Here is an 18,794-nt window from a genome sequence, read left to right on the forward strand (position 1 = left end):
TCAAGATTCAAACGAAACTTTTAAAAAAATTCATCAAGAACTCATAAACTCTTCTTTCAATAACATAATTACGCTGAATTGAATCATGATTGGTGAGTGGGTGAACGAACCCAACGCTATGTGATCTCACATACCTTGTAGGGATTAACCCTTGGTGAAATCCACAAGCTAAACTTCAAGAATGCGACAAATCATTGGCTTCTTCTCCTCTTTTCTCTTCTCTCAAAACCCTAGCGTAATTTTTATGAAGCGTAAAGTGAACCAAATCAGTTTAGACCCCATTAAACTACTAAAAATGAATTTAATTAATTGGGTAATGAAAAGACCAAAATACCCTTCTAAAATCCGGGTGACTCCTTATTCTGACAGCCCGACTTCAGACGGGCATATCTCCTTCATGCGAACTCAAAAACTAGCAAACTTGGTGGCGTTGGAAAGATAATTCGAAGACCTTTAATTTGATATCTTGTAGCCCACCTAAATTATTTTGTGCTATGTGTTATGATCGTTTGAAGTTGACCCAAACTCATACTTAGTTTAATTTGTCAAACTTTCCAAATTTGATTATTTCCAAAAAACGGTTTCTTTCTAATTCTAGTTCTTTCGAATAACTGGGCGTTACAATTAGTCTTTTTTTTGCAGGTGAGCTAAAGGCAAGGAAAATGATAGTGTTGTTGCCAAGGAGGGCACTACACATGGACGATGAGGCTATGGGAGATGAAAATGTTGTTAAGCTATTTTGCTCGGATACTTCAAAAATGTGGTCGTACCTTTGTCAGTTCCTTTAAAAGTAGTGTATGTTTGGAGGATCTGATACAGATACTAGTGACATTTATGGAGGATCCGAGCAACATAGTTTATAAGGTGTACATGGGATCAATAATGAAGAGTGAAAAACTTCATTTTGGTTCAAGAAATTGAGTACCATTATTTTTCCAAATTGTTAAAAGGTAACCCCACTGGGGCATTTGAGACATGGTGGTCCTTCTTGCATTATTTTGGCAAGGGATGGATGGATAAAATATGATCTGAGGATATATTTATATATCTACAGAAGGTACAAAAACAATTCCATTTATTATAGTACATAAGCAATTAGTCAATTCTTTTTATTCTATTCAACTTTCTTTTTTTTCATGTGTACTTACCTTTCTCATATAACAAACAATAATGGTGGATGTGTAATATATGTATGATCGTGTATAATTTATGTATACTGACTAAAGAAAGAGTATGATAGTGATTGGTATTGGAGATGCTGCGTCAATAGTATGCAATAGACAATGTCAGGATTACCTATGTTAAATCGAAAGAAAGAGTCTTGACTAAAAATGAAATGATATAAAGATTACTGACTCTGGATGTCTTTGACAATTAGAAACAAATCATATTACATGTAACATGATCAATAACCTGACTCTAATGCTACTCGTATAAAGTACAAACTCAAATATCTAATTGGTATATGTGAACTCATGAAATAGATATTTTATGTACATATTTTCTCTTAATACTTTTTTTAGTCTGAGAAAAAAATTGTTCACTATTCTGCATCTAAGAAGGGTCCAAGTTGTTGGTGTTGAGATTCCTTGCTCTTAGAGTCCCCGGCTGCGGAGGTTTTTGGGGCGAAATCAACTTTGTTATCTGATAACAAAACGTGAGATTGAACCCACCCTTCTTTGTAATGAAGGTGACAACTTCCTAACAACTAAAATATAGAAAATAACAAGATTACATCATCATAGTATCTGACTTTTATTACAAAATGAGTTTATTTATACATATTATACACGTCCAATTAGGCATTATTTCTAGTAGTAGTTTGGAATACTTTATTATCATCAATTTGATTAGTTGATAAAACATGGCCAGCTAAGTCTTATTGCAGTACCTAACTACTACTACTACTACATAGTTTTGCTACTATATATATATTAAAATCCTTCTTTCATTGTATTTCTGAAAATTCTCCATCAAATGAGTGGAAGAACAATTATCTTGATTTTATTTTTTTGGGCTGTTCTTACCATTGTTACTCCTATTCTCGTACGTTTATCAGCTAGTGCTAAAGCCAATGGGGAATTTTTTGTTATCAAACACACAAGTAAGGATATTGTTGAAACGGGAAATCATAATAGCTTAGTTGGTTGAGTATCTGAACTTTCACTTAATTGGTGACGGTTTGATTCCACCTTCTTGTTGTTGATATTGTTAAAATGTTTCATCACTTCCTAGCAATATGGTCTTATGATCAAGTTTGAAGTTATCAGTCTCTTTTTTTGCAGGTGAGCTAAAGGCTGGGAAAATGATGGGGTTGTTGCCAAGGAGGGCGCTACACATGGACGACGAGGCTATGGGAGATGAAAATGTTGTTAAGCTATTTTGCTCGGATACTTCAAAATTGTGGTCGTACCTTTGTCAGTTCCTTTAGAAGTAGTGTATGTTTGGAGGATCTGATACAAACGCGAGTGACATTTATTGAGGATTCGAGCAACATAGTTTATAAGGTGTACATGGGGCCAATGACGAAGAGTGAAAATTTTCATTTTGGTTCAAGAAATTGAGTGCCATTATTTTTCCAAATTGTTAAGGTAACCCCACTTGAGCATTTGATACAGGGTGGTCCTTGCATTATTTTGGCAAGGGATGGATGGGCAAAATATGATTTGTTGTATATATGTATCTACAGAAGGTACAACAACAATTCCATTTATTATATTACAGAAGCAATTGGTCAATTCTTTTTATTCTATTCAACTTTTTTTTTTCATTTGTACTTACCTTTCTCATATAACAAACAATAATGGTGGATGTGTAATATATGTATAATATGTGTATGATCGTGCATAATTTATGTATACTGACTAAAGAAAATAAACAGTAAATCTGCTCAGCTATTCGCGTAAAGATCCCCACTTTACTTAAGAAAGCATCATGATCCATTCTAGAATAAAGAAGAATATTCTTCCTAACAAGCACTCATACTTCCAGATAAAATGTCTGATAACACTCGATCATCTAAGGTTTTATTTGAGTGATCGAAGACATCAAACGTGTGGTTTAGACAAAGTGGCCAATGTACTCCTCCACGGTGGTGTACTAAACATCTGGATAAAGTTCTGAGGCCTCAACCCCAAACGATGGCTCAATCTCAAAATTGGTTTGATCACCCTTCACGAAAGTTGAGTGGTTGATTGCTAGTACGATATTGATTGGCATTGGAGATGCTGCAACAGTATGCAATATACAATGTCAGGATTACCTATGTTAAATTGAAAGAAACAGTAGTCTTGACTAAATATGATTGATATAAAGATTACTGACTCTGGATGTCTTTGAGAATTTGCTCCTCTGGAACGTAGATTTTCTCGAGAGTTTTACCAATCAGTTTCTCCCATATAGCCACAAGCTCGTTGAACGATAAGGTGTTCTTGGGAGGCCTGATGTAAAGGGACTTGTTCAACGTTCTCGGGTCATCAACAGCCTTAATGGTGTAGGTGCCAATGTCATGTTCTTCATTGAATACAGCTGCAGACAAATAGAAACAAAGCAGAAAAAAAGTAAACAAAAATGAGACATTTTGTCATGAACTTGTTCTGTTGGCGCGCGTACCACATTCAAATCAATGGAGTCACCACCTAAGGAATTTTTCTTGACTTACCCTTAGCATTTCCATCTCTGGTAATGATGACTTTGTCTCGAGGAGGAGCAGTGGCTCCTGGCTGGACCAAAGTTGCTAAAAAATAACCAGCAAAACAGTTGCACAAGACATATAAGTATAGGGAATTTCTGCAGCCTCAATTGCTCTTCGGATTTGGACTTTCACAGCCAATGTAGACTTTGCTGGATCCACAGAGTTCATCCTATCGACATCCATACCAAACTCCGAAGGGAAGAACCTCTGCTAATTTTTAAGAACAAGATAATTAATTCAAACGATTTTCAGATTCTCTAGTGAAATATTCTTCCAAATTTGAGGCATTTACGCGAACTTGCTGCATATTTCTGTCATACACTTGGTTATGCAGATCAAGATCTTTCCACTAGGCCATGTTAACAATTAGTAATCTAACTCATTTTATTACCTTAAATCAACGAGACGAATACTCCCTTAATTGGAGGCTATGTTGCTTGGACTATCCAAATATGTTGCTGAACCCATGTTGGATCCTCCAAAAATACACTACTTTTGGACGATCCAACACGCAACCATCAACATTATTGAAGTATCCGAGCAACATAGATTTAAGGTCCCTTTAATACTCCAAATTCTCTAATTCAAATGTTTATCTATAAATTCAAGAATTTTCATCTACAATTACTGTAATCAAGATCCCCATACTCCATTATCCCCTCTGTCCCATGTTGCATACAGATAAATAAGATCCCTCCATCCTTAACCAGAGGCCTCGAGTTCAACCTCGTTTCGAAAAACAAGAAGTAATTAACCTTAATATTGCTAGCTTCTTTGATAGCATCAATGATCTTAACTTGATCAGCGAAATTGCATTGCACCAACAGTTGATATCACCAGATCCACTTGTTTTATAGCCTTCAACAAACTCTCATGATCATACAAATCACCCTGTTCAAAAAAACAAGAAACTAAAATTAATTTTGCCCTTAACAGGATCAGAAATTGTGGTCTCTCTAACTAAAGCAAAAGTTGGGTGTCCAGATTTTGCACTTGCTTCCACTACAAATTTTCCAATATACCCTGTTCCTCCAATGATCAAAACTTTGCTTTTATCAGCCATTTGATAAAATAAAACTTAAAGTAAAGAACTTTCTCAAGAATTTAGTTGTGTTGTTTTGTGTATAAAGTATGCTAAGGCAACATCATTTTATGCAATAAGGTAGGGAGATGTAATTACCAAAATGACCTTGTTGTTCCAACTTTCTCATTTGTTTGCACTTAATGAAAGTCTGAATCTGAATTGTTTAGACGTTAGCCCATTAAGCGCATTTGTTTTGATTCAGATCTAACCACTTAATTCCTCTGACCGAGTCAGACTTAGTATAGAGTCTGAAAATCGTTCAGATCTCTGTTTAATGCTCTTCATTTTCTTTAATATTAACTTCTAATTTATTTCTCTTCTTCTCCACTCTTCCTGCAAACTCACCACACCCATTACACCATTACTAACCTAACCTGCACTTTCATTTTACTTATATCTTGCTTCTTCCAAATCACTACACCACCATTGGCAAAAAATATGAGTGAATCTATTGACGAAAATATTAAATCGATGAGTTGAGAATATTAACTATTAATCATTCCATGGAAACGATCATGAACAAGATTTAGAAGAGCTTGAACTTTTTCTTAAAATGCATCGATAATTGCTTCGCTAGATGCTACCATACGTTGACAAAGCTTGTGGGTTCTCCGATAGCGTAAATAGGCAGACGGGTGAATTTTGGGATTTTTAAAGAAGAAGTGGTATAAAAATTGAATTTGTTGATGAATGTGGGAGATGTTCACTTCATAGTGTAATGTGCCAAAAAGAATGGGAGAAACTTGAACCGATACGTTCAATACTCATTATTTTTTCAATATATATAATTCATAGCATAATTATAGCTTGAGCTCATAAGATGTGGCCTTCTAAAAAGTATATAGTAAATCTGCTCGGCTATTCGCGTAAAGATCTCCACTTTACTTAAGAAAGGACATGATCCATTCTAGAGTGAAGCAGTATATTCTTCCTAACAAAAGTTAGGTGAAGTTGGAAGGTTACCTAACTAGCAGAGGAATTTCCTGGCGTATGACTAAAGCATGAATGATAATGTTAGATTGGTAGGGTAATAACTCATCACGTAAAATCATCATACCAAGGGTGTGTTTGGTATGGAGGAAAATATTTTCCAATTTTCTCTTTATGTTTGAATGTTTTCTGTAACAGTAAATAATGGGCAAAAAAGGAGAGAAGCAGTTGAGGTGGTCAAAGCCAATGGAATATTTGATGTTGGAGATCCTAGCTGATGAAGTGAAGCAGGGAAATAAATCAACTAATCAGTTTAAGGTTATCTCATTCAATCGTGTTTCGAATGCCATTAATGAACAATTAGGAATGGACTGTTCTCCTAAGCATGTGGAGAATCATCTTAAAACGCTAAGAAGCACATGGAATACAGTGCAAACTCTACTAAACAAAAGTGGTCTTGGATGGGATGACAACTTGAAGATGATTACTGCCAGTCCTAGAGTGTATGCAATGCATATTCAGGTAAGGTTGCTGTAATCAGTATTTACGTCGTTTATGCAACTCTATGAATATTCAAGATATGCATGAAATATCTTAGATATTAATTTTGACTTGAACTCTGTTTATGTTTGTTTGTGAGAAATTAAAGAGTTGAGGCTTTAGTTTTATAGGAAAAGAAGAAGAGAGACAGGGTGGTTTAATGGTTAGCAGATTAGGCTTTAGTTCTGTATTTCTCCATTTCATGAAGTTTATGTTATAATTGTGTCACATGTTGATGTCTCTTGTTTAATACCATATTTTTGTCATTTATATTGTAGGCGCATCCTAGTCATGATAAGTTCATCAACAAGAAGATTGATATGTTTGAAGAAATGTCTCTTGTCTGTGGGAATGATCGAGCTAGGGGTGATTGTGCTAAGTCATTTGAAGATATAGGCTTGGATTGTAGTTCGGAGAAAGGTAATGAAGATGAGATTGAAGGACCATCTAAGGAGAATGGAGTGCAAGATGTGAGTGAAACTTCTCAATTCAAGTCAAGTCGTAAAAGAAATCGTCCTTCTGATGTGCAAGATGTGGTCGGTGATATTTCAACAAAACTTGGAGAAGTGGCAGCGGCAATAAGTAAGATAGCTGATAGCCGATTAGATGTGACAAGGTTGTATGAAGAAGTTAGGGCAATTGAAGGTTATGGGGAAGAGTTCTTAGGGGATGCTTTTGACTATTTGGTACAAAGTGATACTTTAGCTAAGGGATTCATGGCTAAAAATCAAAATCTCCGTAAGGTGTGGTTGGAAAGGTTCAAGCGACAACATAAATAGAATATAGAAGTGAATCGGAAGAACATAACTATATAGAGTACTACTATTTGATATCTTTTTGCTTGAATTTGATTTGTGTGCTTGAAGGCAGAGTTGTTTTACATGTTTACAAATTGTTAGTTTGTTGATTTAATGGTGTTATTGAACTAAATATTCATAATTATATTATTATGATATGATATGTTTGTACAACTTACTGTTTGTACTATGCACAGTTGAAATATGTGTGTGGTGTACAGAGATTCGCAACTGTGCACAATAATGTGAAAAACTTCAAGTCTCAACTGTATAGTGTTAGCTAGAAGCATGTACTAATGTATGGCACGCTGTTTTCAAGTTATTTTTTGATTAAAATGACAGTTCGATACATAAAATATATTCATCGTAAAATTAGAGATCTTATTCTAAAGGATTATTTGATAGTGTGTGTAGAAATAATAGAAAAATATCAAGATCTAGTGGGAAGGGGTTGGGGGTGAAAGAGCATAGAAAATTATTTTCCTAAAAAAATTCCTTACTCACCAACCAAACACTAGAAATTGTTTTCCACTCACTAACCAAACATAAGAAAACAAGTTAAAAATCAACTTGTTTTCCAAGAAAACATTTTCCATGGAAAACATTTTCTTTCATACCAAACACACCCCAAATTGACAATATTTTCCAATCCGCTCATCAGCTATTTGATCGGGATACTATTACATAGGTTCCTAACGATCCGTGGATTATATTCCATACGATACCTGAACTCATAAGAAAGCTAGAGATAACTGAAATGAGTGAGCCTCATATCATATTATATTATAAGTGGGAAGCCCCTTAGCTCAAAGTTGAATTACGAATTTACCCTTCACTTGAACATTATTTGAATATATATAACATTATATAAAAAAAAAAAAAAAACATAATACTTTAATTACCTGAAAAATAAATTCACATTTCAATTACAGTATAATTGAAAAGACAACAGTCTGAAACTTACATCTTAAATAACCGTGAATAGGGTAAGCGAAAAGGCAATTGAAAGTAATAAATCTTTTTGAAGTAATAGTATTGTTAAACGTCCAAGTGAATAATGACTTTCTTCAGGTAAATAAAGAAACTATGTTTCATCTTCAAGTAAATCATTTCATCAATTTTCTTTTTTGAAACTGGAAGGTTTCAAATTTTTAACACTATTTCTTTGTTGTTTTCTTCTAACGCTCCCCCCTCCCCTCTCTTATTGTAGAATATGCCTCTTTTTAGATTAATTCGTGATGCAATTTGAAGTGTTCTTGGAATTCAAGGTATATAGATTGATCCGAGGATTTTTATAACGCAGTTTCAGTCAGGATATGCACTGGTTTTTTTTCCCTTTCTCTATTTTATTAATCTTTATTTGTTCCTTTTTCCCCTTTTTACTTTATTTTTCCTTAGCTTGTTTTTTCATTTTTGAAAAGGTGAAATTTCAACAATAAATATGATGAAAGTATATAATTAGTAAAATAATTTTACCTTTGAGAATCACACATGGTATTTTTCGCAGCTAGAATTTTTTTTATGCAATATATTTGTTCTCTTATTTTCACATATAGGCTTTTAGATTGTATAAATCATCATTTCTCTTATAAGAGTCTTTCCTTCTCTATTTAATTTTTGGGTGACTAAAGATTAAGATTTTAGTTAGAGAACATAATTTAATCTTCCTATGTCTTAGATATTATTTTCTCTTGAGTTTGAATTTGTAATATTTTTTCCTTCAAATTATATATGACTCATCACAAACATGTTTATAATGTTATTATTGGTTCGTCTGTTTTTCTTATTTTGTTAATTTATTTTTTGTTTATTAAAAATTAAATTTGAAAACTAAAAGATATTAATTTTATTTACTATTCGAATAGAGTGTTGAATTTTTCATGAATACTAAAACATCATATCATCAAAAGCTAACACAAATAGTCTATATTTTATATAAATACAATAAAATATACTCATATGTAGACCCGTGGACTTATCACAAGTAATTGCATTCTCAAGGCAATTTTATCGTATTGTCGTTAAACTTCAATGTTTAGGTGCTTTATAGAAAAATAAGTCATTTGTTTGGTACATATTTTAGGATTTTTTGTTGTAGTAGTATGCAGAATATGTAATTGAAATTTATATTTATGATAAATTTGTCTTGCGCCTTTGTTATTTCATTAAAGGCATTATATGCATTTATTATTATTTTTCAATCAGGAATTCATAGACATATTTTTCAATCAGGAATTTAGAGACTATATTCTCTTAATTAGTTCACATATTTCTGGTTTGATAGCAAATGCACCATTCTATTTTATGATTTTTTTAATGAATAAAAAATAAATAGTAAAATTAATATTGTTAATTTCAATATTTTCTATCTTATAACTCACTTTTAAATAAATAAAAAAATTATAACGTTTCTCATTAAAATAAAATAGGCAATCTTGTCAATAAGCCTGCATGATTTTTTTTATCCATTGATGACTATAAAAGGTTATCAATGATATTTAGATCATAAAAAAGACGCAAACATAGTAACACAGAGTTAAGAGACTATATTGTCTTAATTAATTTCACATACTTCTTGTTTGATGCCAAATGCTCAATCCCTTTTTATGTATTTTATTTAGTACATGAAATGTAATTGGTAAAATTAATATTGTTGATTTAAGCATTTTCTATTTGATAACACATTTTTAAATTATATAACAATAATAAGGGATAAACATGCAACGCACGTTGCCAGAAACTAGTATATATAAACAGGAGAGTGTCCTCTTTGATTGATCTTTATTGACAACAAGACTCTTTCATATTAGGGTGACAATTTCAGCCCATATTAACGAAATGAGTCCATTTTATCCATATTTAATGACTTGGATCACTCATATTTTAATTGGGTAAATATGGGCTTCAAGCTATTTTAAGAGTCTCTACAGATATGATCAAAATGGATAAAATATGGATAGATCACTTAGTTTTCACTTTCACTCAAAATTCTTAATTGTGCTAAAAAATAAAAGAATTTAATATTAATTTTCAAAAATTCAATTAATTTTCAAACTAAATTGAAAAAACATTTATTTTTGTTTTTGAAAAACAAAAAAAAATTTGAAGGTAGGTTGGTGGAAGGGGGGGGGNTGTTTTTGGAAAACAAAAAAATTTTAGGGGTCGGTTGGTGGAAGGTGGGGGGCGCCCCAGGGGGGTGGGGGTGCCCGGGGGAGGGGGTAAATTGATGTCATGAAGTCCCAGTTCACTTGGTCAAAGAAATATGGAGAGGTTTTAAATGGGTTAGAACCATTTTACCCAAACCATATTTGATCAAATCCATATTTACCCATATTCTATTTGGGTGGATTGTAATCCAAACCATTTTTGTTCAATCCATCCAAATCCGATTCAATCCAACCATTTGCCACCCCTATTACATCACACCTTAAAATCTGGCACAAGATGGTAGAGCAACAATGCAAAAAGAAAAAAAACGCGAATGGCTTCCATTTTCATTATAGTACTAGGCAGTATGGACAGAAAAAACAGACTTAAAACATACCATTCAACCTGTCTCTGATGAAATAGTTAACAAGCACTCATACTTCCAGACAAAATGTCTGACAACACTCATCATCTAACAGTTTATTCGAGTTATCGAAGACATCAAACATGTAGTTTAGACAACGCGACCAAGGTACTCCTCCACGGTGGTGTACTTAACATCTGGATAAACTTCCGATGCCTCAACCCCAAACGATGGCTCTATCTCAAAATTGGTATGATCACCGTTCACGAATGTTGAGTGGTTGACTGATAGCATGTAATTGATTAGCGTTTGAGATGCTGCAACAGTATGCAATATACATTGTCAGGATTACCTATGTTAAATTGAAAGAAACAGTAGTAAAGATGAATGATATAAAGATTACTGACGCTGGATGTCTTTGAGAATTTGCTCCCCTGGAACGTAGATTTTCTCGAGAGTTTTACCAATCAGTTTCTCCCATATAGCCACAAGCTCGTTGAACGATAAGGTGTTCTTGGGAGGCCTGATGTAAAGGGACTTGTTCAACGTTCTCGGGTCATCAACAGCCTTAATGGTGTAGGTGCCAATGTCATGTTCTTCATTGAATACAGCTGCAGACAAACAGAACAAAGCAGCAAAAAAAGCACACAAAAATGAGACATTTTATCATGAACTTGTTCTGTTGGCACGCGTACCAAATTCAAATCAATGGAGTAATTTTTTTCGACTTACCCTTAACATTCCCATCTCCAGGAATGATGACTTTGTCTCGAGGAGGAGCAGTGGCTCCTGGCTGGACCAAATTTGGTAAGAAACAACCAGCAAAATAGTTACATGAGACGTAAGTATAGGGAATTTCTGCAGCCTCAATAGCTCTTCGGGTTTTGGCTTGCGCAACAAATGTATACTTTACTGGCTCCACAGCATTCATGATCCTATCGACATCCATAGCAAACTCCGAAGGGAAGAACCTCTGAATTTTTTTTAGCACAAGATAATTTAGCTCTGTGAACACATTGGGTGTGTTTGGTATGAAGGAAAATGTTTTCCTGGAAAACAAATAGATTTTTGATTTATTTTCTAATGTTTGGGTGGGTGGAGGGGCTCGAGGGTAGGGGTGAAAAAATTAAATTTTGAAGTTGAAAATATTTTTAAAAAACAAACTTAAATTTTTTTTGGGGGTGGGGGGNAAAATTGAAATTGAAAATATTAAAAACAAACTTAATTTTTTTTTTGGAGGGGGTGGGGGGCTGATCGGGGAGGGAGGGTGGGGGGTCACGGGTAGGGATGGGGTGGGGTGAACAAAATAAAAATTTGAAATTCGAAATATTTTTTAAAAACAAACATAATTTTTTTGGAGGGAGGTGGAGGCTGATGGGGGGTCGTGGGTAGGGGCAGGGTGGGGTGAAAAAATAAAAATTTGAAATTGAAAATGTTTTTTAAAACAAATTATAATTTTTTTTGGTGAGGGGGTTGGGGGCTGGCAAGGGTTGAAAAATTAAAAATTTGAAGTTGAAAATATTTTTTTAAAATAAGCTTTAAATTTATTTTTTCAACAAAAAAAAATTGTAATTTGAAATTGGAGGAGAGTTTTGGAAAATGTTTTTCTTAATTTTTGAAAGGAAGTCATTTTTAAGAACAAGATAATTAATTAAAACGATTTTCAGATTCTCTAGTGAATTATTCTTCCAAAATTGAGGCATTTACGCGAACTTGCTGCATATTTCTGTCATACACTTGGTTATGCAGATCAAGATCTTTCCACTAGGCCATGTTAACAATTAGTAATCTAACTCATCTTATTATCTTAAATCAACGAGATGAAACTCCCTTAATTAGAGGGTATGTTGCTCGGACTCTCCAAATATGTTGCTGAACCCATGTTGGATCCTTCAAAAATACACTACTTTTAGACGATCCAACACGCAACCATGAACATTATTGAAGTATCTGAGCAACATAGATTTAAGGTCCCTTTGATACTCCAAATTCTCTAATTCAAATGTGATCTATAAATTCAAGAACTTTATCAACAATTACTATATTCAAGATCACCATCATCCCCTCTCCCCAAGTTTACACCCTTAACCAGAGGTCTCGAGTCAAAGTCAGTTGTGAAAAACCAAAAGTAACTAACCTTAATATTGCCAGCTTCTTTGATAGCATCAACGATTTTAACTTGATCAGCCAATTGCGCATCACCAACAGTTGATATCACCACATCCACTTGTTTTATAGCCTTCAACAAACTCTCATGATCATACAAATCACCCTGTTCAAAAAACAAGAAACTAAAATATACTTGCATATACAATTTATTAACAAATGCATCATATAAATATACATACATTAATAATAGTGACACCCAAATTCTTGAAATTTTCAACAATTTTTCCCTTAACAGGATCAGAAATTGTGGTCTCTCTAACTAAAGCAAAAGTTGGGTGTCCAGATTTTGCACTTGCTTCCACTACAAATTTTCCAATATACCCTGTTCCTCCAATGATCAAAACTTTGCTTTTATCAGCCATTTGATAAAATAAAACTTAAAGATTTTGAGTTGAAATTAAAGAACTTTCTCAAGACCTTGCTGTTCCAACTGTCTTTATGAATATTGTCTTTGCTTCCTTTGAGGTGCATCAACCTACTACACTGGTCTCTTTTTATTTGTTCACCATTTACATGGTATGGCCAATGAATACTTTATTTTATTATATTATTCTTTAAATATACAAAAATTAGTATTTTTAGTGCCGTAGATATAAATTATATACCTTCAAAACATCCAATGAAATCAAAATGATACCAATAAAACTAATAGTTTCTATGCAAAAATAACATGTATAAAATGTAGTTACTAGTGCTGACCATATTAAATATGATTACAAATCATGTCATAATCATGTTACATGTCACATGTGATTCCAAATCAATTCAGATATGATTCCAAAACATTTAATTTTTGTATTTAATTTAATTTTTTTATTCAATTTTTTTCTCTCTCTGCTTAGTAATTCGTGCCATATTTTGTGGAGTGCTATAAGATAGTATTAAATAAATATGGAGTGCTATTAGGTAGTATTAAATTTATCAATAATTGAGTTATAGTTCCAATAAATATTAGAAATCCTTTTTTCACACGTTTCAATATTTTTTTTATATATTTCCTGTTTTACGTTTTCTAGTCTTTTATTGGAATAATATTAATGTATTTCTTTTATAGAGTAATTTCCCTGGATAGTCACCCATGTTTGGGAAATTACCTTAAAATATCACTTATGTTTGTTTTAGGACCACAATATCACTCAACTTTATCTTTTTTCCTCAAAATATACTTACACAAAAAAAATATTATCTCTCTCCTAATAGAATGTCATGTCACATTATTCCTTTTTCATTATTAACATTTTTTTTAAAAAAAATTAGTCAACCCATATTACCTAGTAAAACAAAATTACATAGCCCAAAAATTTCTACCCTAGTTCTAGGGGATTAGGCGGCAAATCCAAATATGAGCTCCTCCAATTCTTCAAGAAAATATGTGGCTTCTTCCGATTTTTCAAGCGAGATAACGTTTTTATATGGATACTAATGGGCAATGGCACCTTTTTTGTTGAGTCCGGAGCCAAAAGTGTAATTTTTTTTCTTTAAAAAACAAAAAAGGCACAACAAAAAAAAAATTTAACCAAAAGGGAAAAATCACTCCTGACGGAGCGATTTTGTTCTTACAAAAATTGACGCCGCTTTGCTAAAAGAAATAAAAATCTCTGCCGATTTTCTCAAAAAATATGTTTTCTTTAAAATAGCTGCTATAACAACGTTTTTATATTAAAAAAATTAAAAGCAATTTTGTTTAAGAAATTTTTTTTAAAAAGTTCTGAAGTTAAATCGCTGCTATAGCAGCGATTTTGTTTAAGAAATTATTTTTTTAAAACAAAAATCCTACCCTTGCAGAGAATTTAATAAAAATTAAAAAAATAAATAAAACTGAAGCCAACGATTTTCATAAAAAGCTTTTTTTAAAAAATCTTTACCCTTTCAACGATTTAAATGAAAATTAAAACTGAAAATCGCTGCCTCGGCATCGATTTTTTCTTTAAAAAACTTATTTTTTTTTAAATGGTTGCCGTCGGAAATTTATGTAATTTAAAACTTGTTCTTTATGTTTTTTTTTTAATTCCTTAACAAAAAATCGCTGCTATAGCAGCGATTTCATTTTTTTATCTTTTAATAAAAACGCTGCTATAGCAGCTATTTTAAAGAAATAATATTTTTTTTTTTTTGAGAAAATCGCTGCCAAATGCAACGATTTTTATTTCTTTTAACGGAATGACATCAATTTTTGTTAGAAGAAAATCGATCCGTCAGGAGGGATTTTGCCCTTTTGGTTAATTTTTTTTTTTATGTGCCTTTTTGTTTTTTGAAGGAAAAAAATGTCCCTTTTAGCTTCGGACTCCCTTTTTGTTGATATTTTAATTCATTAGATTAAAAAGGTAACCATATTGTCAAACTACAAAGGATATAATGTTTTTAAAGAATTTAAAAAAATGTTAATAATAAAAAAGGAATTAAAAAAATGTTAATAATAAAAAAGGAATAATGTGACATGGCATCTTATTAGGAGAGAGATAATATTTTTTTTTGTGTCAAGTATATTTTGAGGAAAAGAGGTAAAGTTGGGTGATATTGTGGTCCTAAAACAAACATAAGTGATATTCTTAGGTAATTTCCCAAACATGGGTGACTATCCAGGGAAATTACTCTTCTTTTATATAAAGATTTTATGGTACCAATAAAGTTGGTACATTTATCAATAACTGAGTTATAGTTCTAAGAAATATTAGAACTACTTTTTTAAGCAGTGTTTTATTTGGAAAATATAATTTAGATTAGTTTTAAGAGTCGCCACTTAATTTTTAAAGTAAAATTAAGAAGACTCATTTTTCAATAAGATTAAAACAGGAATCGATTGAAAATATTTAAGGAGGGTTCGGAGTTCATATTAGCATTTCGGGAAGGGTTTAAAAGCATCCAAAATGCCAGCTAATACGCGGTTATCCGACAATTAATTATTCGGCTAAAAGATTTAAAATAAAACATTTTTGTTTGAAGAAATAACAACTTAAGACCTGAACTTGTTTTTAAAAGGGAAAGGGCGATGAAATAAAAATATTAGTTAAGTACTAGATATTTAAAGGCAAATAAAATACTTGTTTGATTTTAAAGATATGGTTGTTTCGTCTTTTGGGGAATTGAATTAAGAAAAAAAACTTAGAATTAACTAACAAATAAACAGTTAGACAAATACGAAAACAAATAAGATAAAGAGGGAGAGAAGGTTTAGGCCCAAGTCTGATTTTCTGTCCGCCTGAGCCAGTACTTGGGTCTATATTCAACTTTGGGCCCTTGACTCATTTTGTACCTGTACTAAAACTAACATAAAAAGAAATATATTATTTGGGCCTTAGGCCCAATTTTCACCTGTCCTATGTTCTAACAATATGGTAATAAGTGGGCTTAGGCCCAAAGGTAACAAAATACAATCAAGACAAAAGATGGGCTTCCGAGCCCAATTTTGTCATATAAACAACATATACACTGAGTGTATACTGCTGTATATTTGCATATCCCGGCTCCAATTTCCAGTATTTTTCTTGTTTTCGAACAGCTGCACTTTTGACGTCTTTGACTCGGAAAAGGGTTGACTCAAGAATGGCTTTGGGCCTGAGTGGCCCAATCGATGATGCAAGAAAGGGATTTGGACCCCAACAGAATCCTCCACGGTTGCTCACAACAAACAAGATAAAATAAAACTAGTTAGCAAAGGAAGAATAAATCTATGATAGTTAAGAAATTTATTAGCCCTCGAATTTAATTCATAGGAAACAAACATGAAGACATAACCAATTTTACATATACTTTCAAAAAATAAAGATAAAAAGAAAAGAGTATCAGCGAGGTGCCATCCAACAAATACATACATTACAGGCCTATAAGACTAGAATTAATCTTCATGGTCAAATCAAGTAACACAATCTCAATAGCAATTAATATTGAGTAACCAACTCATAGAGTGCAATTACGGACTAAATGTCAATAGGCAGTAGTAGTCATATAGCAAACAATTATAAATCAATATGAACTTAGGACCAACGGGACCAGGCATCAAAGCACGGATTCTCCAGGGAGCTTTTGGGTTAAAATAATGAAGATCTCTTATCAAAATACACAATGAATCTGGACAGCGGCTAATCTTGATGTTAAAATCGACTTAGCACTTATTTAACCTTTAACAAATGTACACCATAACACACTAGCAGGAGATAAAAATTCGATATGTTCTAAAAAATATTTTAACACGACCTAAATCTGGATGCTATTGAGAAACCAAGACGAGCTTAAATAATTAACGATCAATACCAAACCCATTACAGGCAGAAAAATAAGCTTCAAACATGAGAAAAAAAAAAGGTTTAAACAAACCAAAGAATCACGCCATATTTTAGATAGAGAAGACTGAAACGGGACTTGACCAAATGATTGTTAACTAAGCTTAAAACATAGAAGACAAGCATGAAAGAATGAATAGAAGCTAAGTGACTACTATGTCCAACAAACGATAAATAATACGACATACAACCTCCATATCAACTATTTTATTTTATTTTAGATTCTGCCTTATGTTTTGAAATAAAAGAAAAGAAAGACCGACGACCTTACAGTAGGAAAATGAATGAAACTAACATGCTGTAAGAAAAAAAAGATATAGCCAGAAGATATAAGGGCAAACATACAAGAAATAAACTAGGAAAAAAACGAGTTCAAACTAAGGAGCATAAGAGCAACGATGCCAATACGGAACAAGACACTGATTTGACATCAAAACCGAATCTATAAAAAACAGAATATCGCATTAATAAATCACTAAATCAATCACTAACAGCGAACCAGTCATTTAATGAGGATAAAAATTTATCACTTGTAAACAGAAGAAAAGGCAAGGAAGATACTAAAATGGACCGGAGGAGGCATTACCTTCTTGTGTGCAGCGAAACAGGGACGGTGATGATCTTGGAGACGACTATTCCACCACCACACTCAAATATGCGTAATGAACCACAAGTCCAGGCAGAAATTCGGAGACGCTATGAAGTGAGAGTAAACTAGAAAGGAGAATGACACTCGAACGTGTTTTGTATATATTTCTCTAGCTATTTCCTACTGTGCTATTCTCTTTTCCTTAGTAAAATTTTCCCAACTAAAAAATATCTCCCCTTTCACAGGCAATATTACTATATAAGAAGAGTGAATAAATTCACTCTCTCTTTCGACACGTGGCACCAAAAAAAAGGAGAGGGTTGAACATAAGTGTGAATGTGAGGGTATTTTGGGTATTGAAAAATACCCTCACATTCACACTTATCTACTAAATATATATATATATAAATAAGTAGTAGATTTAAATATATTTAAAAATAATATAAGTAATACTATACTTAGTATGCTTAAAAATAGTAAAAACTACATAAAAAGTACTACATATCATATTACAATAATTAACAATTATTTGACACTTTCAATTCTATCAATGCCATATAAATTAGGATAAAAAAGGTAACATTTATATTCAAAAATAATATAAGTAATACTATACATTACAATAATTAATAGCTTAAATATTTAAAAGTTATATAAAATATTTAATTGACTCTCTAAATTCTATTGGTACCACATAAAATGGATTATATGATAAACATATATTGTTTGAAATTGACGAAAAAGAAACTATAAATTACAATAATTAACAAAAAAAATTGTCGGCTCCAAAAAATCTATCAATTAAGAACATATATTGTTTCAAATTGACGAAAAAGAAACTATAAATTACAATAATTAACAAAAAAATTCTCTCGACTCCAACAAATCTATCAATTAATGCCACATAAATTGGGACATGGAAAATAACATATATTCTTTAAAAATTAAGTTCAAAATGTACTATAAAATACAATAATTAACAACTTAATATAGTAAAGAGACATATAAAAAATGGTTAATATTTGAAATTTTGCATGTGCCACATAAATTAGAACAAAGAGAGTAATAAATATTATTTTCAAAATTCTGTAAAAAAAAGGTACTACAAATCACAATAGCTAACAATTTAAAATATTTTTAGAATCATATAAAAATTTCAATAACTTCTCAAATTTCATAATATATGACATAAGAAGAGGG

General features: G+C 32.2%; 3 protein-coding genes and 1 pseudogene across 5 annotated transcripts in view; 1 reads left to right on the top strand and 3 right to left on the bottom strand.

Moving 5' to 3' along the window:
* Window positions 1-18,794, bottom strand: part of LOC125856342 (phenylcoumaran benzylic ether reductase TP7) — a 48,346-nt gene that overhangs the window by 18,459 nt on the left and 11,093 nt on the right. The window lies entirely within an intron of this gene.
* LOC125856344 (eugenol synthase 1-like) lies at window positions 3,061-4,772 on the bottom strand (annotated as a pseudogene).
* On the top strand, window positions 5,887-7,072 carry LOC125856346 (uncharacterized protein At2g29880-like). The gene is made up of 2 exons (XM_049535864.1): window positions 5,887-6,230; window positions 6,527-7,072. The coding sequence occupies exons 1-2, from the start codon at window positions 5,913-5,915 to the stop codon at window positions 7,025-7,027; spliced, it is 819 nt and encodes a 272-aa protein (XP_049391821.1). The 5' UTR covers window positions 5,887-5,912; the 3' UTR covers window positions 7,028-7,072.
* The window catches only part of LOC125856343 (phenylcoumaran benzylic ether reductase TP7-like), a 95,742-nt gene continuing 87,461 nt past the window's right edge, over window positions 10,514-18,794 (bottom strand). The window contains exons 2-6 of one of the 2 annotated variants that reach the window (XM_049535861.1): window positions 12,905-13,118; window positions 12,694-12,828; window positions 11,289-11,529; window positions 10,964-11,167; window positions 10,514-10,873 (exon numbers count right to left, since the gene is read on the bottom strand). In XM_049535861.1, the coding sequence (XP_049391818.1) occupies window positions 10,707-10,873; window positions 10,964-11,167; window positions 11,289-11,529; window positions 12,694-12,828; window positions 12,905-13,087 (930 nt within the window). In that variant the 5' untranslated portion in view covers window positions 13,088-13,118 and the 3' untranslated portion in view covers window positions 10,514-10,706. Of the gene's footprint in view, window positions 10,874-10,963; window positions 11,168-11,288; window positions 11,606-12,693; window positions 12,829-12,904; window positions 13,119-18,794 lie in introns of both variants that reach the window. The other variant, XM_049535862.1, reaches the window with a different exon arrangement.

Source organism: Solanum stenotomum, chromosome 2, assembly GCF_019186545.1.
Source record: "Solanum stenotomum isolate F172 chromosome 2, ASM1918654v1, whole genome shotgun sequence".
NCBI lineage: Eukaryota > Viridiplantae > Streptophyta > Magnoliopsida > Solanales > Solanaceae > Solanum > Solanum stenotomum.

Bases quoted from the DNA above. Each gene is read 5' to 3' on its own strand.
- LOC125856346 (XM_049535864.1), top strand. From the start codon at position 5,913: ATGGGCAAAAAAGGAGAGAAGCAGTTGAGGTGGTCAAAGCCAATGGAA. The intron at 6,231-6,526 runs GTAAGGTTGCTG...TTTATATTGTAG, and splicing joins TGTATGCAATGCATATTCAG to GCGCATCCTAGTCATGATAA.